A 21,939-nucleotide genomic window follows, 5' to 3' on the forward strand; every position below is an offset into this window, starting at 1 on the left:
CTGACCTCTTCTCCGCGTCTTGATGTTTTGTTTTGCTTGTCATAATACTCACTGATTGATGACTTTGTTTAGATTTTGAGTTACAACTCGGCCACGACCTTTGCTTTTACCGTGAAACATGAGGAAGTTTACGTCAATTGACGGACATTGCATTTTTTAAAAACTAATGAAGCACACTGTCTATCATCCCCATTTTTTCATTTGCTGATTTCTATTCTGAAAAATTCGACCGTCCGAAAATGCACCTTAATTTTGACTCTAAAAACACGTCACATATCTAACACTAATTATTTAAAACCGGTCGAAATTTTGGAGTTTTTACGGTACTTTAGATATCAGTGTGAAAGCTTAAAATTGGTTAATTATGCAAATTAGGTAATTAATATGTACAGATTTTAACCCACAATTATTCAGGTCTGTCTATTGTCCTACAGCATCCATGTACATTCATTGATATGTGATGTATAGTACCTGAGATATCAGTGTGAAAGTTGGTTAATTATGCAAATTAGGTGATTAATATGCACAAATATTTACGGGAAACTAATTGGGTCTGCATAATTCTAGATTCATTGAAATGTGATGATTAGTACTTTAGATATCAGTAGAAAAGCTGAAAATTAATTATGCAAATTAGGTAATTAATATGCACAATTATTTACCCTAAAACTAATCAGGTCTCTGCATAGTCCTAAAGGATCTATGTACCAAGTTTCATTGAAATGCGATGATTAGTACTTGAGATACCCGTGGAAAAGCTGAAAATTAACTAATTATGCAAATTAGGTGATTAATATGCACAAATATTTATCGAAAACAATCAATCTCTGCATAGTCCTTGAGTATGTAAGTACCAAGTTTCATTGAAATGTAATGCTAACTACTTATATCAAATGCTGAAAATTAATTAATTATGCAAATTAGGTAATTAATATGTACTGATATTACCATAAAAACTATCAGGTCTGTGCAGTGTCGTATGACATCTATGTACCAAGTTTCATTGAAATGTGATGATTAGTACTTGAGATATCAGTGGAAAAACCGAAAATTGACTAATCATTATGCAAATTAGGTAATTAGTATCCACGGATTATTACCAAAAACTAATCAAAACCTAGCATGAGTTCAGAGCATCTATGTACCAAGTTTCATCAAAATCCAATGAGTGGTTGTTTAGATATCAGTGGAACAGTCATGGAACCACTAAAAAATAGCTAATTATCATGCAAATTAGGTAATTAATATGCACGGATTTTTACCAAAAATTAATCAAATCTGCGCATATGTTCAGAGCATCTATGTACCAAGTTTCATCAAAATCCAATGAGTGGTTCTTTAGATATCAGTGGAACAGTCATAGAACAGCTAAAAATTAGCTAATTATCATGCAAATTAGGTAATTAACGAGCATGGATTTTTACCAAAACCTAATCAAATCTGCGCATTGGCCCAGAGCATCTATGCACCGAGTTTCATCAAAAACCGATGTATGGTTCTTGAGATAGCAGTGGAACAGTCGGACACACATACACACACACACACATACACACATACACACACACATACAGACACACTAACTGCAAAGACTCCCATTTTGTGCTTCGCACATGGGAGTCAAAAAGAAAACGTCGTCAACATCATGCAACCGTTTGTACTTTTAGGTTCAAACTTGAAAGTACTCGAGATATAGAATCCTAAAACTTTCGATCAATTAGAATAGAAATTTACCGTGTTTCAAAAAGCCGGAATTAGTGAAGATAACAAACAAATAGCAGAATTTAGTACATGCCTCCAAATATATCGCAGCGCATTTCAAAAGATTATTTACAATCATTATTTACTAACGTAAAATTGATTAAATCAATCTCATTACACTATTAGTATTTTGCAGATATACCATGGCAACACATAAAAGAGTAATGGTCTGGTCTCACCCAAGGGCAAGATCAACAATATTTGAAATGTCACTTACATCCTGTTCAACCGTGAAAGCGTTCCATGAACCATTTCCCCTTGAATATGTGGTTATGAAGGAAAAGAGTAAATGGGGTGTACCAAATATCGAGAGATCAACACGAGAAGAGATCCAGAAGTACTTGGAAGATGATTACTATGGTTACGAAAACGTCATCTGTAAAGATTTCCCTGTTGCACTGAATGGAGATATGACTTATCTACCCCGCGGATTTATCCATACATTTCTAATTTGACGACCAGAAGGGGCTATCGCCTCTCTTTACGAGCGCTACACTAAATGATACAAAGATGGGTTGTTGCCTAGCAATCCAGTCAACTTTACGAAAATTATTGGAAATACCAAACCATTGTTACAGCTTGCTAGATACGTAAAAGAAGAACTGCGCCAGGATCCTATCATCGTTGAGTCTGAATCTAATTAACAACCCAGAGCATGTTCTTCGGGAATACTGTGGAAAAGTGGGAATTCCATTTAACCAATATATGTTAAAGTGGAAGCCTGGGAACATGAATTCGGTCATTAAAAAAATCATAGATTCACCGATCTATACCCATGCTTGGAAAAAATCAGTAGAATCCGAAACCTTCAGTGCTCCAGCAACACAAGGACCTGTCAGTTGAAGTACTATCAGATGAACTGATGCAGTTTATTGAAGACTCCAAGCCAATGTATGAGAAGATGTTAAAAATGAAGATATAATTATTCAATACATGATTGCCGACTAAGCCTTATTTTGGATTTATTTTAAACCTATTAATTTTATATTATAATAATACTAGTAACAGGGTTGAACATTTTTAGTAACATTTGACAAGATTATTGATTGTACGTGTTATTGTAATAATGATATGTTTGGTGATATGATTACAATTTCTGTAATTTGTTGTTAAAATAAAATAGTACCTAATATTACTGGTGTGTTAGATAAACATTTGGTTTTCAGGTATTTGACGTTTGTTTTAAAAGTTGTACAAATTTTATGCCATTTTCATATCTCAGACAGCTAATTATTTCATATTCTGTGTAGTTTTAATATACTAATAAATACAGATGTAATCCATGTACAGACTGATAAGAGTAGCGACGTTTTCTGCTAAAGACATTATACTTTGTATTCTTAAAGTTAAGCCCGGCTCGGTGAAAGAGTGGTGGAAGAGGGGTAAAACAAAAAGACAATTACTTGTATAACAATCATAATTCATATTGACGTTTATTTCGGTATTAAATACAACAAAATTAATAGTAAAATAATGTGTCAAAAATGTGTTATAAAATCTGTGAAAGATACGAAAATTTACTAATTAATGGAATAAGATTTTTATTTGTGGAAATAATTTACTACATTCCGACCAATGTTGGGTACATTCCTGCCATCATTTACAATTTCCCTACTACTACTTCCAGCAATGTCCCACCGAGCTTTTACGACTAATATATACTACTTTATAATCGACTTTCGAATTTTTGTTTGAATTAACATCCAATTCATGTCTTTTATTTAACCATTTTGCAAAATATTTTTCACAATTTTTCAATCAGCATTAACTTTTTTCAGCTACGATTTACGACATTATGTCTAATATTTACTTCTTTTCAGTCAGCTTTTATAAATTGACAACCAATTTGCACGACTTCCAGCAATTATTTAACTTACGAATATCACCAAGACAATAGTAGCCACTGAGTGCGCACAAGGGCAGTGGCCTGATCAAAATTCGGTCCAATGATTGGTTAATCAGGCGTTCGATTATATTTATATGCAAATGTTTGCATACGCTCTTGTCGCTGTGTTTGCCACAGTAATCGATGGAAATGTCAACAATATGTTGGTATCTTGTTTATCCACAGAATGACGTCTGGGATTGATTGATAGTGGGTTTTTTTTTCTCGTCGTCGAACAGGATTTTAGCCATGTGATTGGGCCTATACTCAAGCATTTAACACCTGGAATAATTGTCTATAGCAAAAACATAATGTTCTTTTTCCCGATAGACACACCAATTATATATGTGTATATAGTGCAAATTCCAAACCTAATTAATACAAATTCCGGGAGCTATTTAAATTTGAAATCCTCTCACCAACTGAATACCCTATCCCAAACGTAGACAATGCCCACTTTGAAACATAAACAATTGTGTATACCATAGTGCTTTTTATTTGTGGCACAGCACCACGATTTTAACACTGTGGCCAACACTGTCTAAACATTGACAATGTCACAGGGTTCGTCAGAAAATCTATCACAATTGTTCTGTTTTGTTTATCTATACATGTCCTATCCTCTAGACAGTGTGTTTAATACAGCCAAGTAAGAAGATTTTTGTGCATACGTACACTTTGCGGTCAGGACATCACGATGCCACCTCGGCATGCTCCTGGCAGAACATTGTAGTTTATAGACGCGTGTTTATGGAAAACAGCGTATTTGCAAAAACGTGAGAATTAATTACTACCGAACAGTATCACTGACTTGGCTGAAGGACATTGTGAATCATTGCCAAATTGTATAGGAAACTAACTTGACTGAATTACTGCCAGATTGGAGACATGAGGTCACTGACCTGACTACTAGAACAAAAGGATAGAAATAACCTTTGTCCCCAATCCTGCACTCCTCCAGGAGAAACCCCAGTGGAATGGGGAGCACATGTAGAGGCAGTCTTCCCTTGGTGACCGAGGTGTGAGCAGATTGTGGTCATGGTCTCTCCCTGCAAGTTGTGAAGAGATTTGGGCCATGCTGCATGAAGACTGACCAAAGAGCTCTACTAGGCCGATAATGGAAGCCACTAATAGTGATGAGAACATACCAAGCCACTGAATATCATGCTGACTGAAGACAAGGGAATCATCGATTTGATACCACCACGGATTGACTACAAAGACCATTTGTTACCAGTAACCCATACACACACTCACATTATATAGGGAATTCCAGAGGCTGTAGTATTGATTGTTATTATTATTATTATTATTATTATTATTATTATTATTATTATTATTATTGATTGTATTGTTTGGAGACACTTATTTATTGTCCGTGCTATTGCATAAGTGTATTAAATCTATTAATTTTACCAATATTGTGTTTTCATTACATAAGAGTGACGTTATACCCTGCAATTACTATCTTACGATTCCAATCTGGTTATTTATCGAGAGGTCCCATGTGGCCCTGTTTGTTATGGGTAAAATAAAAGAACCCACAATCACGGGTATTTGGTGGTATCCTTCACGGACAGGATTGTTTGTGCCGAATTTCATTCAACCTCGTGACATTTGGTGTCAGAAGTAGGATGTGTTGAAATTTATTTAACACATCCAGGATATTATTGTATCTCGAATTTTTATTTTGGTATGTTTTTGCATTAATGGGTATCTGTTTCACTTGTATGTAGTGAAGTTCTTATTATTGGGTTAATCAGGTTCATTAATATTTGAATAATCCTTCACGTGGCCTTGTTAATTCACTAGCCACCCTAGAAAGAAACTCCCAGGGAGGAAACTCCTCACACTGTTGCTTTTATCAGAGAGCTAAGGGCAGAGGGGGGAGAACTTGGGTATGAAGGTGGGTCTTTAGAAGAGTATGTTCGTGCTGCGTTTAAGCAAAAACAAGAAGATTTAAGGGAAGAAAGGGCAGCCCAGAGAGATAAGGAACGTAGTAAACTGGAAATTGAGCGTTTGCGTGAACAACATGAATTTGAGTTGAAACGAGACACGCAGCAAGTGAGAGCTGAACATGATTTTACCCTCTTAAAATTAAATCTCCGCCTGATTATAAGGAGGGGGAGGATATGGATGTTTATTTAACTCGGTTCGAAATCTTTGCTACAAATTGTGGTTGGAAGCGTGACCTGTGGGGGGTTGCTTTCAGTGGGCAGTTGTCAGGCAAAGCGTTTTTATAATGCCTTAGGAGTAGACCAGGTAAAGGATTGGAGGTATGTGCGTTGCTCGATGCTAAAAGCTTAACGTGTTGTTATTTTCTTGCAGAGGTAATTTCCCAGATGAGTCCCCGTACCAGACAGGACATGCTTGTACTAAGTGCGCATCAGGAATCGGAGAGTGTTACAGTAATTTGTGTAGTGAGTATCATTTACTGCAATTGATGGCCGTCACGTGTTGTGTAGTGTATTTCATGTAAACAATGTAATTTGCTATAAGTCCTTTTTTTAGGGGCTTGTTCTGGACACAGCGAAATATGTGGTAAGTGCTATTATATTGTACTCTGCGTAATAATAGTAATTCGTGGATAGTATGCTATATAGCATGCCTTTTAGCGTGATCGCAAAAACTAGCGTGACCGCGATTTTTCTTTCGCAGTCAAGTTAATTTTCGCGATCACGTTAAAAGGACTTAAAACAATTATTTCTTTTTGTAAAACAAAAAAGAGGTCCCGACTTTGCCAGTCTATATGCTATATGGCGTGCTACTCTCTCTAATATACAACAGCGCCATCCCATAACGCATATACTAGTAGTATTTTGATGATTATTGTCTAATTTCAGAATGTAAAGCCGACTGCCTCAACTGCGGAAGGTAAACGAGGACTGTACTTGTAGTTGCCCTGATGGATGGTGGGGTGCGGACTGTAGCGGTAAACGAGGACTGTACTTGTAGTTGCCCTGATGGATGGTGGGGTTCGGACTGTAGCAGTAAACGAGGACTGTACTTGTAGTTGCCCTGATGGATGGTGGGGTGCGGACTGCAGCAGTAAACGAGGCCTGTACTTGTAGTTGCCCTGATGGATGGTGGGGTGCGGACTGTAGCGGTAAACGAGGACTGTACTTGTAGTTGCCCTGATGGATGGTGGGGTGCGGACTGTAGCGGTAAACGAGGACTGTACTTGTAGTTGCCCTGATGGATGGTGGGGTGCGGACTGCGGAATGGTAAACGAGGACGGTACTTGTAGTTGCCCTGATGGATGGTGGGGTGCGGACTGTAGCGGTAAACGAGGACTGTACTTGTAGTTGCCCTGATGGATGATGGGGTGCGGACTGCAGCGGTAAATGAGGACTGTACTTGTAGTTGCCCTGATGGATGGTGGGGTGCGGACTGCGGACTGCGGAACGGTAAACGAGGACTGTGCTTGTAGTTGCCCTGATGGATGGTGGGGTGCGGACTGCAGTGGTAAACGGGGACTGTACTTGTAGTTGCACTGATGGATGGTGGGGTGCAGACTGCGGAACGGTAAACGAGGACTGTACTTGTAGTTGCCCTGATAGATGGTGGGGTGCGGACTGCAGCGGTAAACGAGGACTGTACTTGTAGTTGCCCTGATGAATGGTGGGGTGCGGACTGCAGCAGTAAACTAGGACTGTACTTGTAGTTGCCCTGATGGATGGTGGGGTGCGGACTGCGGTACGGTAAACGAGGACTGTACTTGTAGTTGCCCTGATGGATGGTGGGGTGCGGACTGTAGCGGTAAACGAGGACTGTACTTGTAGTTTCCATGATGGATGGTGGGGTGTGGACTGCAGCGGTAAATGAGGACTGTACTTGTAGTTGCCCTGATGGATGGTGGGGTGCGGACTGCGGAACGGTAAACGAGGACTGTACTTGTAGTTGCCCTGATGGATGGTGGGGTGTGGACTGCAGTGGTAAACGAGGACTGTACTTGTAGTTGCCCTGATGGATGGTGGGGTGCAGACTGTGGAACAGTAAACGAGGACTGTACTTGTAGTTGCCCTGATAGATGGTGGGGTGCGGACTGCAGCGGTAAACGAGGACTGTACTTGTAGTTGCCCTGATGGATGGTGGGGTGCATACTGCAGCGGTAAACGAGGACTGTACTTGTAGTTGCCCTGATGGATGGTGGGGTGCGGACTGCGGTACGGTAAATGAGGACTGTACTTGTAGTTGCCCTGATGGATGGTGGGGTGCGGACTGTAGCGGTAAACGAGGACTGTACTTGTAGTTGCCCTGATGGATGGTGGGGTGCGGACTGCGGAACGGTAAACGAGGACTGTACTTGTAGTTGCCCTGATGAATGGTGGGGTGCGGACTGTGGCGGTAAATGAGGACTGTACTTGTAGTTGCCCTGATGGATGGTGGGGTGCGGACTGCGGTACGGTAAACGAGGACTGTACTTGTAGTTGCCCTGATGGATGGTGGGGTGCGGACTGCGGTACGGTAAACGAGGACTGTACTTGTAGTTGCCCTGATGGATGGTGGAGTGCGGACTGCGGAACGGTAAACAAGAACTGTACTTGTAGTTGCCATGATGGATGGTGGGGTGCGGACTGCAGCGGTAAATCTCACTCGATCGAACAGCGCGGTTTACACGACGTCCGACAGACGTTGACCACTAGAGCTGGACATTTAAATAATGTATGTGGTGGTGTTGACATCATCTTTATTTTTGTGTTGAAGTATGTGTGCCAAATTTTTAATTCAAGTTTCTTTCCCAGGGCTCACATCGTGAATTGTGATGGGGTATTCAAACGTGATTTGACTATTTTGAATATACTAGATGGGTACTCATAAAAAAACAAAGTAACAAAGACTAATAGCCCTGTTTTTCTCGCATCGTTTCAGTTGCATGTGAAAATACACACAAGTATTGTGGTACCAATCCAGGCTGGTATGACGCAAGTACGTGTAGTTTAGCTGACTATGCCCCAGCACTATGTCCAGTTATGTGCGGTTTATGCAGTAAGTACACATAATCATTATGACATGTAATTATCTTGAGGTTCAGAAAAAAAAAAACACGTAAGGAAATGTTCGATTGAATGGGTCGTGTTTTACTTTTCTCAATAGATTTTCATATATTAACTCCGCAAAATATAAAATTCAAAGACTTTCATGAAACTGCATTGAGTAACCATAATACAATTTTATCAATCTAAAAATCATTATTTTCAATAAAATTTATACCCTTGTTCTAACTGGCAAAACAATTGTAATCATTACAATTAATGTTGTAATAATCAGTCATACTCGCCAATCACTCAACTGTGTTATTTCATTTGTCAAACTCAGACGAGGGCGCCAGTGCGGTGATTGAAGCAACCGTTACCGAGAAGCCACAAATACCGTACATCAAGCTTCACCAAGCCTCGTTACCGCATCATACAACATACCAATTTCAAGTGCAGTCACCCAAACGAATAATACAGGTGATTATAAATCCTAAACATGTCTTAACAATTGGTAAGTTATTTTAATCGCGCAGCTAGACTTTTCTCCTGATACGATGCCATCTAAACAAACGATTTTAATTCCTTCAATTATTTTTAGTTCTTATCGATTGTGACGCCATACTTCAATGTCAAAATGGTGGAGTGTTTCTAACAGCCACGTGTGAATGCGCATGCCCAGACGACTACCAAGGAGAAACCTGCCAACGTAAGTATTCAAATTCAGAAGACCATCTTTTGTCTTGTCACAATAATTCAAATACTTCAAATATGAAATAATGGAAACGTTGCTTCGTTGAACTCTATATTTATCCTATATTCGATGACATGTCTCTTTTATCTGGTAGATTAGACAGCGCATGCACAGTATGGAGTAATGGTGATAATATACGGCAATATAAATCAGGTGAGTCACTGTTATGATTACCCTCCTAATACCGGTAACATATTTTTTATTTTATTCATTTTTCATTGCTATGTGTCTCATGTGATGTATACAATAAGCATGTGAATACATCGTTTGTTTATACGTAATTATAACGCACGCTGTGCGACAACCATCGCCATTTGATTAAACTACCAAATACCGGATAATAGGCGAGAGGTGTGACAATCTTTCTAAGCTTAACTGTAGAAAAATCGTTTAAAACACCGTGTACAACTGTAATTGTCTGCACTGATCACGGTAAACATTGTTGTCACTAAGATTATTTCGTGTTTGACTTGCTAGTGGGTTGAGTTCGAAGACAATTTTATTGGCGCAGTGTCAGTGGTTCTCAATGAATTCTGTAATGACAACTTCGATATGTGCTGTCCCGATGTAGGTTCAAAAACACAGTACCGGTAAGTATTGACATCCGGGACACTGTCTCAGATGACAGTTGTTCGTCATTCACAATGCACATATATTTACGCAATAATAAATAACAATCGTCATTATTTCAGTCAAACTCTTTATACGTTCGTCAATGAAACACATGTTGATGTTGCCATGGGTTACCCGGAATTGGACAATGAAGATGATAGTTTCTACTGGGTTATGCTAGTAGTGCGCCCTCCACCCGACAACGACCTATATCAAGCCGGACCCGGTAGGAATGACTCGCTGTTGCTAGAGCAACTCATACGGGACGTTGGAAGCGGTGAGTATTCTCAAATTACATGTTGTAATACCACCTATCGTAAATTAAGAAACTTTAGTTTCTCTCAAATGATTTTTAAATCACAGAATAAGCAAAGAAACTGGTTTTCTGAAGACGGCTTTGGATAACATGTTCAGTTTTGTTATTGACAGGGGTTTATTTAGATCAAGATGTTCTTTACGAAGCCATAGAAGGACTATATAGGATAGAGATTATGACAGGAATCAATATAGGAGAAGTAGAGAGAGGGGCAGTGATTGAAAAAGATATTGTTATCGACGACGAGGATGACGACGTTGGTAGTGTCTTCGCTATAATACTTGATTTACTTTTGGTTGAGGTTCTTATTCTTGTTGCAGTGCTGGCTTTCTTTTCGGTGATTATTTTAGTCACATATATTGTTGTCTGCGTCAAAAAGTAAGTTATCATGTCACGTGAGCGGGAGCTCCTATCAGACAATGATTGCATGACTTACATTCGATCTGTACGTAAAAGCGATGCCAGCACATTCGTCCAGCACACTAAAGGTTTCTGTTTATTTTTTGAGGTGCAAAGCAAAAAATACAACAACCAAAGTGACTCGAATTAATGAAAGATCCTATCCAATGCGTACACCACATGCCCATACCGGAGTCCTCCATAGATGGTAACCAAAACAAGGCTATCGCTATGGTATTGTCTGACAATTTACTAAAAATCACATACATCATAAGGACGAATAAACTTAAATACAACATTGAATTAGTTCTTCTTTGTTCAATTTTGTTTAATGTATTAGAGTGGAGTCAATGAGTCTTTTCCACGGGATATATTTACCACCGTCGATTAGAGTGGAGTCAATGAGTCTTTTCCACGGGATATATTTACCACCGTCGATTAGAGTTGAGTCAATAAGTCTTTTTGTCGCATACGACTTATTTACCACTTGCGTGTCACTGAGAATGTTCTTGAATCGTACTGTGTCTGGGTGGAATATTCTAGATTTTTTTTAGGAACTGGTTGAATAGGTAATAGAACACTGTAGGAGGCAATAAAAGGTAATGGAACATTCTAGAAATTTGTAGTAAGTTCCAGACTCATTATGTATGCTGATGTAATGGTCTATTTATAGACAGTGGGGTATATATAGGGGAGTTGTTCAGCACTTCAGTTCAGATCGGAGATCTCGTTGAATTGTATCTAGTCATTGGAGTAGTGGAGTTTTACCGCGTTATTGTACTTGATGTTTGCAGAGTATAATGATACCAGTACCAGTTGAAACCTCATCTGTTGGCTCCGTGTTCGTATTTTATCATCGCCGCCAGGGAAGTCTTTCTGTTACTGTTGCCATTTTGGTATTTGAACCATCACACCTGTACTATACCAATTACGGTAATATTACGTTGCGTGTGACATCTGGGGGCTCGTCTGCGAGCAGTGAAGACATATGGAAGACAACATGGCCAGCGAGATGAAAGATATGTCGAAACAAGAGTTGATGGAATGGGCGGATGAACTGGGAATGACTGGAGAAGACAAAATGAAATTTATTTTGGAGCAACTGAGTTCTCAGCAGGCTGACAGACAAGCTGCGAGGGGAGAGAGAAAGGCAAACATGGAAATAGAAGCAGAGGTGAGGAAAATGGAGATAAAGGAAAAGTTACGGGCGGAAGAAGGTGAAAGAGAGAAATTGCGAATGGAAGCAGAACAGTGAAAAAAGGAAAGGGAAGCAGAGGTAAGGAAAATGGAGATTGAGGAAAGAAAGGAAAAGTTACGACTGGAAGCGGAAGAAAAGGAAAGAGAATTTGAGTTGAGATTAGAGCTGCAAGCAGCAATGCCGGGGTTCCAACAGGCTGATTTTGGCGGTCAACGAAATGTGGTCAGTGATGCACAGTCACCAAAGTTGCCTGCATTTGTTGATGGTAAGGACGAACTTGATAGTTATTTATTGTGGTTTGTGAAGTTTGCAACGAATGCGAGTTGGCATAGAGATGGATGGGCCACAAAATTGAGTGCGATGTTGACTGGTAGAGCACTGGAAGTATATTCCAGGATGTCCGACGCTGATGCAGTTAACTATGATCGTGTGAAGGTGGCGTTGTTGACAAGATACGATTTCACAGAGGATGAGTACAGGAAGCGATTCCGTGAAATTAAACCTGAAAGTTCCGAGAGTCCTGACCAGTTAATTGTGCGGCTTAAGAATTATTTTGCTAAATGGGTTGAGTTGTCAGGCACTGCAGCAACATATGATGGTGTTACCGACTTGATGGTGAAGGAGCAGTTTATTGGTGCCTGTACAAGAGATCTTGCAGTTTATCTTAAAGAAAGAGCACCCAAAGATTTAGATGAGTTGGCAGTAATAGCAAAGCAGTACCTAGTGGCACATAGTCGACAGTTATCCACGAAGGACCAGGTGAGGCGTAATGATAATAAGACTGCCATTAGAAATACTGATGTGGGACAGGGTAGTAGTATCTGGTGTTTTGTATGTCAGGGTGTTGGTCATCGAGCAGCACAATGTCCATCCCGCGTTACTGATGTCAACCATGACAAAGGTGAACAGTGCCTTCAGTGTGGTGCCATAGGACATGTGGCTAAGTTCTGCCGTAGTGGACAACACAGGGGTCAAGAAAGAAAGAGTGTCAAACCCAGCACTACTTACTGGTGCAGCTGCAGTGGTTAAAGAGAAGTCTAATATCAGTGCTAGCTGTGCTGTTCAAATTAACAGTGATGTGCCTAAAATGACTGAGAAAGACCATTTGTTGTTGGCATCGGGGAGTAGTTAAAGGTTGTGAATGGTGCGTGTATGGATCGAAGTGGTGTTGTGGAGGACAGGACTTTGCCTGTGGATCAAGGGAAGGTTGGTGACACAGATGTGACCATGTTGAGAGACACTGGGTGTAATGGCATTATAGTCGAGAAGAGCTTGGTACCAGATGACCAGTATACAAAAAAGACGGGTCATATATTGATGGTTGATCGTACTGTAAGAAGGGTTCCAGTCGTCATGGTGGAAATTGATACACCATATTTGAGAGGCACGGTTGAAGCATTATGTGTGCAGGACCCAATCTATGAGTTAATTGTTGGGAATGTGCCCGGAGCAAGACCACCAGATGACCCGGATCCAGTGTGGAATGTGAGTGGAGCAGTAACAACCAGAGCGCAAGCGATGAAATCTGGTAAGGTGAAGCTGCTCAAAGTGTGTGATGTAAAGACTGGAGCACATGTAATAAAAGACAAATTAGTCGAGATGCAGCAAGCAGACACATCGTTGAAGAAGTATTATAATAAGAGAGAACCAGAAGTGAGAGGGCACCATACAACTGAGTTCCAGGTATATGGAGGCTTGCTATATCGTATATTGGGATCGTTCAGTTCCAGGAGGCAAGACGGTACGTCAAGTGGTTGTGCCGAAACTGTTGAGGACTCGTGTTATGGAGATTGCCCATGATTCAATATTTGGTGTGACTAGCTTTTATTGGCCTGGGCTACATCAAGATGTTACCAGTTTTTGTAGGTCGTGTGATGTGTGCCAGAAGACTGTTTCAAAGGGATCAGCTGTGAAGGCCCCATTAGGTAAGATGCCTTTAATTGATATGCCATTCACGCGTGCAAAAAGTATCAAGATTGCTCCGCATTAAGAGACTGACGTCTACGCCCTATCACCCCATTTGTAATGGACTGGTGGAAAAGTTTAATGGCACTTTGAAGAAAATGTTAAAGCGGTTGTGCCATGAACAACCAAGGCAATGGCATCGGTATATTGGTGCTTTACTCTTCGCATATAGAGAGGCACCACAGGAGTCAACTGGTTTTTCCCCATTTGAGCTGTTATATGGTCGAACGGTTAGAGGCCCAATGAAGATCCTGGGGAGAGGCCCAGGAGAAAGCATATAACACTTTGCGGGAATACTTATTGGGCAAACCAATTTTTAAGTTGCCAGACCCACAGAAACCATTTGTGTTGCGGACGGACGCGTCTCAGGTAGGGATTGGAGCAGTACTTATGCAGAATCATGGTGAGAAGCTTCATCCAGTTGCGTATGCAAGTAAGATGTTATCCGATGCAGAAAAGAAATATTCAACTGTAGAAAGAGAACGTTTAGCCATTGTATGGGGCGTGAATAAATTTCGTCTATATTTAGCCGGTGTGGAGTTCATTTTGCAGACGGATCATAAACCATTCATTGTCTTACCTGGATAAAGCCAAGTTTGCAAATGACCGAGTGATGAGATGGGCGATGACTCTGCAAGGATATAATTATCGTGTTGAGGATATTCCTGGACGGGACAGTGTGGTAGCGGACTACCCGAGTAGATTGATGGACTGAGGAACTTTTGAACAGTATAGTAGAATGTTATTCGTTTATGATTATATTTCATATTTTATTATATTCTACTGTATGTGATTTTCGAATTTATGTACTCAGAGTTTTATTCAGTTCGATTTGATATTGTATTGTTGTTTTATTTGAAATTGTTATCGTATTCTTATTATTGACGTCGTTGCTAGTCATGTAATATTATATGTTATAATATTCTTGAGAGGGGAGGCATGTCGCATACGACTTATTTACCACTTCCGTGTCACTGAGATCGTTCTAGAACCGTACTGTGTCTGGGTGGAATATTCTAGATTTTTTTTAGGAACTGGTTGAATAGGTAATAGAACACTGTAGGAGGCAATAGAAGGTAATGGAACATTCTAGACATTTGTAGTAAGTTCCAGACTCATTATGTATGCTGATGTAATGGTCTATTTATAGACAGTGGGGGTATCCATAGGGGAGTTGTTCAGCACTGAGTTCAGATCGGAGTAGTGGAGTTTTACCGCGTTATTGTACTTGATGTTTGCAGAGTATAATAATACCAGTTGAAACCTCATCTGTTGGCTCCGTGTTCGTATTTTATCATCGCCGCCAGGGAAGTCTTTCTGTTATTGTTGCCATTTTGGTATTTGAACCATCACACCTGTACTATACCAATTACGGTAATATTACGTTGCGTGTGACACTTTTCCACGGGATATATATACCACCGTCGATTAGAATTTAGTCAATTCCACGGGATATATATACACCACCGTTGATTTCATATCGTGACTTTGTCTGTATTTGCCTAATAGTACTTATGAATAAATCATGTATTGTTGACGTTATTTGTCTCGTCTGGTTTTGCGCTAACGAAATGAGTTTCAAACTATTCGTCGGACCGATCACAACAACATCATAGGCCACGCCTTGATGTCAATCAAAATCTCGACCAATGGTTGCACAAGTTGTTTGACAGCACCCCTGCCACAATAAATTAATCACAATTCACTGTCATAAAGATATTTATTTCGTAAACCTTGTAAAAATAATACACGGTGGCCCCGACAACCACCACTTAACGTAACCGGGGAAGGGATGTCAAACAAGTTTGGGTTAGAATAGATGCCCCCGACACAGTCTGACCAGCTAGCATAATCAACTATTTGGTTAAATATTTTCACGATTGTTATTTTGTTTACATCCCAACAAGCATACAAACTCATGCCCAGTAAATCATGCCTGTAAAGTACCTATCAACGAAATGTCGATGATCGGTCAAACATGTCACCTGTTTGCTGAATACAATGATGCATGCCGGGATCATATTGAAAACAACATTACAAGTCTAGACGCCCAACAATAGTTACAAAACGTATGTGAAATGTTTTATATAGAAGACAATTATTGGCGCTTATTGTAATACTGATTGGCCTTCTTTTTTGAAAAATACAGTTGTGGCAATTCATTCAGAGATGCGATCATCACGATTGACGTACACCACGCATAGAATAAAAACATGTCTACTCATTAATTAGATCATTTTAATCCTTCTTAACCAGTGTCAATCGTGACAACAAAGTCTCCTAACGCAGTCTGTATATGTGTCGTTTGAATACATCTCTATATAATATAATGCCCACGAAACAATGTTACTATGAAAACACCGTACGAGTAACTGTAGAAATCAACAACCACTATTAGAGAGGGGATCGTAACCATATATGGCAGTAATTGGACGTCGGTTTGCAAATGAAAACAACTTAACAGACAGCGCTGTCAGCTTGAATACATATAGGTCTTTGCCCAATCGTAACAGTGTATAATTTTTTCACGATTTCGACAGCCCCCTCCCCTAATTAGGCGAACACAATTAGCGACAGTCCCCTGGAAAGACAGCCTGAGCATTTCAGGCAGGTAGGTGCGAGTTAAGAGCTGCAATGCGCGACAATTCGATCGATGGGCGTTATTATCATGTTATATAGAAAATTAATAAAATAGTGGAAATTCTGGCCATAACAAACAAGTATATCCACGAAGTACTTTGAGAAAAGTCAGCAAACACATAACGATTATTCTATTACATTTGAAATGAGACAAAACGTGTTGCACTCATTGTATTGTACTCGGTTCGCTTGCATACAATGCAATGTACTATGCCGTGTCGTGGGCCAGAAAATATAGTTGAAGGATTCTTTCTTTTTTTATTATTTTATCATTCTATTGAATGGGAACATTAATCACACCATAATCCCCGCATATAGAGATTGGAACGGTAGTTTACAAAGCCGAAAAAAGATATACAAAGTGGATCCGAAAAGAACCACCACTTTTGTTTGACGTATTTGGGCCATACCATTCTATGTGGGGATGTTGTGATCATGGGGGTTAGCATATTTTATATTTAAGCATAAATTATATTATCTATAAACTTTAATTTGTTTAAAACCATAAATCGTTAATCCAAAGGCTGTTAATCAGTATTAGAATCGGTGTTTTTTTCTGAAAGGCAATGATGTACCACTGAACGGATTGGATTCGTCCTCGCCTAAGTAAGTGAAAATAAAAGTTTTAAAGGCCGGGTATTGCCTCTCATACTGTCATATACATCAGCTACTAAGCTATAATATGGGGATGGTTCTTCTACTGTTTGTACTACTGGCGGGAACCCATGTAATCTGCAGCCAACCGATAAGAACGACAAAATCGAACTTATCGTTCAGAGTGGAAGATTTCGGCGGTGTCCATTTTCCACGTCAAAAACGTGCGACATCACTGGACTCTTCGCAAATGAGCACACTCCTCGACGCACATAATAGTCTGCGAGGTACTTTGGATCCGCCAGGAGCTAATGTCAAATTTTTGGTAAAATGTTCATTACATTTAATAAGAAAACAGCGTTGATCTTTATAAGTAAACGCCCCTGACTCGGGAGGGATACTTCGGTGAAAGTTGGGTAACCAACCTTGAAAACAAGGTTTCAGTTGCACCCTTTCTGAACAACGTAAATTAACACCAAGTTAACGACATTTACTTGCACACAAGAAATATAATGAATATACACACTAAATATAAACCAATATTATATTTCTTGGGACATATTTTAAGATAACACTCGTTAGAGAAGATTCAGGAGAATCTAGCCTATCAATACATATCTATATATATATATTACCTTGCAAATTATTATTGAATTTAAATCGCGTAACGTGCCGGACAAAACACGTAACTTTAATTATGATTGTATTGTATTTGCGTAGAGTAGCTCAAGCAAGAGTTTCCCCATGCTATACTAGTACACAGACAAGACGTGCATATATATTGCCAATGAAATATTATTAAATTTAGCGCGAAAGTGTAGACAAATGCACCGCATTCGATTTCCAATTTGATTAACCGCATACAGTTTTAAACCAATTGGTTAAACTTTTTGTCCCACTCTGATACCTTTTTTATAGCTATCCGGTCATTATTGTTCTAGTCATTAAATCTAGAAAAAATACATTTACCATTTACTTATCCACATACTAAAATAAATGATCTTAACACATACATATAGTTATTATAGTAACCGTTGTAGGCAGGTTGTTATATAAGTCTAGCAAATGTGAAGTCGTTGAAATGTACCGACCATGACGAACTGTCCTTTTTCTTGCATACCCTTTGCTTTTCACTAACTATATTTCAAATTTTTAGCGCCTTCATCACCGAGGCCATAAACACATCATAAATATTAATATACTAACCACTGTGAATTTATTAATAAGCTCAATTCAATCGCTTTATTGTAAGTTATGAGACCAAAGTTATGGGACGAATTATGCAAGTTGGTCATAAAGTTATCAATGGCAACCACCAGTGAAACGTATGTAGAACGTAGTAGTCAGTTTTCTTATTGTTATTGTTCTCAGACATGTAATCTCAAAAACAATATTTACTCAAGGTAGCTACTGTCTACCCCCCTCGCAACTACGTCAATCGAACGTTGCCTAGCGACACCTCGCAACTTTATCAATCGAACGCTGTATCTTGCCACCCCGCAGCCACGTCCACGGAACGCGAATACGTGTTATTTGTTTAGCACAATATTGTAAACCAAACAACAATAGCATTCATGTTGTTGACATGAAATTTATAGTATAAATACCCGGGAATAGATAATTTTAAGATCCATTTTGGATGTGAAAAATATTGGCATTTAATAAAAGACAACAAGTTACGTCCTGCGCTATGTCAGCTTAGAACATCATCCACAACCTTCGGGTTGAATCTGATCGTAAATTAAACATACCGAGGAATATGAGAATCTGTAAATTATGTAATTTAGGGTTGGTTGAGGATGAATACCATTTTTGCCTTGTATGTCCACGTTATGTAAATCATAGAAAAAAAATATTTACCTATATTTTATCTGTCAAATCAGACTTACGAAAAATGTCCTCGTTTAATGCAGTTTGACAACCTTTCTGTACTTAAAATTGCGAAATTTGTATTCTACACTTCTAAACACAGAGTCAATCTACTTAACCAGTTGTGACTAGTTGATTCAACAATTATTTAAAGGAATCCCACTATGTATTTTTCTATTTTTGATTTATTGTACCATAGGCCTGAGGCCATTGTACTGAATAAAATTCATATCATATCATATCACAATTGTTTTTAGACATTCAAGTTCACAATGCACTGAGCATACAATCAATAATTATGTGAAACATGTTTTTATTTTTTGTTTTCCACCTATCGTTACTTAACAGTAGTAAACAAGTTCTTGTTTGTTTGATGTCTTATTATACCGAAGTTACTAAGTCAACACAAGTAAATCAATCGCTTTATTTAATACTGCCACTACTATTAGATACGAACGATTCATATGGTCGCTTTGTAATTTACAGAAAGGAGTTGAGAGACTGTAATTTTTTCTGAAATTTTTGAGCACTCCGAACGAGTAATTTAAAAAATGCAACTTTGGTGAATCATTCATTAAGTATCCAAGCGATCTTTTTGTTTTTTTGATCAAACAGCATGATGAATACCGATTTGTTAACATGGCATTTTGATATTATTCGCGGAGTTAGGCAGGCTCACTGTTAGATGACCACATTCACTCAACGCACTTGAAAATTTGTTGGGTTGACTCGAGTTGCCGGTAAGAATGCTATATGCGTCGTCGTCTACTAGAAAAAAGTGTGTCTGCGTCAACTTGGAATGAAAAATGCAAAGTCTACTTGGGGGACTCGTTTTGCGTCGACAACTTGAAAAGTGCAAGTTGCGTCGTCTACTTGGGGGAACTGTTTGCTTCGTCAACTTGGAAAATGAAATGTCGTCATCTAGAAATTAAGGAACCGCGTCAGCGACAAATACGCTGTAGTGGGTTAGTGACTTCTACAAATCATCACCCGTTAAATCGCGACTACTACAACTCGCTTTGCGACAACTGCTAATTAATTAGCGACGATAGTGAATAAGTTTTGCACTGATTGCTACTACTACAATTAGTAAACGTAGACATCGGAAATCGCACTTTTGTTGAAGAAGCAGCATAATTTTGAAGCTATATGTTTTACCATGCAATTTATATCGACGCAGCAGGGTCCCGTACGGCTTTCCATAGGAATCATTCACTGGATGCCGTCGTTGTGGGTCGTTGGTGTTGTCTGAATACAAGACAAGGCCAGGCTGACTGTTAGTTTGCCACATACAATAATTTAAGATCAGACTGACTGTCAGTTGGTCACATTTAGTCAAGACAAGGCCAAGCTATAAGTTCACATCAATCAATGCAGATCAGGATGATTGATAGTTAGCCACGTTCAATATTGACAAGGCAAGATTAATGTTAGCTGGCCACATTTAATCACGGTAAGACAAGACTGACTGGTAAGTGGCCACATTCAATGTAGAAACAACCATGCTGAATGTTTGTTGGACAAGACTAGGATAACTGTTAGTTGCCTACAATCAGTCACTATTACGTAATTGTTGGCCACATTCAATCAATGCAAGACCAGACTGACTATCAGTTGGCCATATTCAATCAAAGCGCAACCAGGCTGAATCAATGGAAGACCAGGCTGAATTAAGTCACAGTAAGACAAGGCTCAATGTTAGTTGGCCACATTCAATCATGGCAAGGCCAACCTGACTGTAAATTTATCACATTCAATCTCAGTAAGGCCAGACTGAATGTTCGTTGGCCACATTCAATCAAGGCATGACCAGGCTGATTGTTAGCTAGCCACATTTAATCACGATAAGACTAGACAACACCATGCTGAATGTTAGTTGGCAACATTCAATCACAGCTAAAGCAGGCTGACTGTTATTGTGTCACATACAATCAAGACAGTCAGTCGGTCACATGCAGTCAATGCATGTCGAGGCTGACTATTACTTGACCACATTCAATAACGACAAGACCCGGCTGACTGTTGGTCGGCCACATTAAATTAAGGCAAGACCAAACTGACTAAGTTTTGCCGCATTCAATGAAGGCAATGTCAATGATGATCGAGGGTATGTCACGTTATTTTGTATTTTGTATTGTTATTTGTCAACGTCCGCACACAACTTATCGCGATTTTTATGTTTATGGTTTGTAATTGTTGTATATTTGCTGTATTTTTAGTCAACATTTCTGAAGTAATGAAGTTGCAGTAGCATCCCATAATGCTGCAGTAGTGCAAAGCATATCACTATATGTGCTAGGCAACTGTTCTGAGTGCTAGTGTCACAGAATGCAAACGATGATGATAAATGATGGTTATGAGACACATATGGATACATATGAAAATCTGCAAGTGGTTTTGATCTCCCATTCATTTATTTTTTTCAGGATTGGGATGACAACTTGGCAACCATGGCACAGGATTGGTCAGATACCTGTAACTGGTTCCATGGCAACCACGATGATATATCGGGTTTCAGTTGGGTTGGTCAGAATCTATGGATGGCGGGACCCTACGCTAGTGATGCGACATTTGACCTCGCCACAGCAGTTACTGACTGGTACAACGAAGTTGATTACTACAATTATGATGAGAACACGTGTTCGTCAGTGTGTGGCCATTACACTCAGGTACATACATGAACAATACACAAATATGTAGTTAAAGAAAAACAAGTGACTGACAAACAATAACAAGGACATAGTCAAAGTAGGTTTAATGGTACATGCAGCAATGTCTTGTGACTCAAATAGAATATGTTCTGCATCACGTGTGGTACCTGGCATACATCATACTGATCATGTGACCAAAACTTTCATATCACAACATACATTTTGATGTTCTTACGAACATCTATGTTTAATCGATTATCAATAAATGCTGCCTCGAAATGAGAGTGTATTACATATATTTTTTGGCTAATATTTCAACCCA

General features: G+C 39.2%; 1 protein-coding gene across 1 annotated transcript; it reads left to right on the plus strand.

The window, feature by feature from the left end:
• The first annotated feature begins 8,563 nt into the window (after nt 1–8,563).
• LOC144356543 (uncharacterized) lies at nt 8,564–11,003 on the plus strand. Its single transcript, XM_078011250.2, has 7 exons — nt 8,564–8,632; nt 8,963–9,099; nt 9,221–9,328; nt 9,468–9,526; nt 9,851–9,963; nt 10,066–10,262; nt 10,415–11,003. The coding sequence occupies exons 4-7, from the start codon at nt 9,497–9,499 to the stop codon at nt 10,681–10,683; spliced, it is 609 nt and encodes a 202-aa protein (XP_077867376.1). The 5' UTR covers nt 8,564–8,632; nt 8,963–9,099; nt 9,221–9,328; nt 9,468–9,496; the 3' UTR covers nt 10,684–11,003.
• The last annotated feature ends 10,936 nt before the right edge of the window (nt 11,004–21,939 follow it).

The sequence above is a fragment of the Saccoglossus kowalevskii genome, chromosome 6 (assembly GCF_978046115.1).
Source record: "Saccoglossus kowalevskii chromosome 6, keSacKowa6.1, whole genome shotgun sequence".
In the NCBI taxonomy this organism is placed as follows: Eukaryota; Metazoa; Hemichordata; class Enteropneusta; family Harrimaniidae; genus Saccoglossus; species Saccoglossus kowalevskii.

Excerpts from the sequence above, each read along its gene's own strand:
- LOC144356543 (XM_078011250.2), top strand. The coding sequence starts at position 9,497 with ATGGTGATAATATACGGCAATATAAATCAG. Across the intron at positions 9,527-9,850 it reads TATACGGCAATATAAATCAG|TGGGTTGAGTTCGAAGACAA; the intron begins GTGAGTCACTGT and ends TTGACTTGCTAG. Across the intron at positions 9,964-10,065 it reads GGTTCAAAAACACAGTACCG|TCAAACTCTTTATACGTTCG; the intron begins GTAAGTATTGAC and ends TCATTATTTCAG.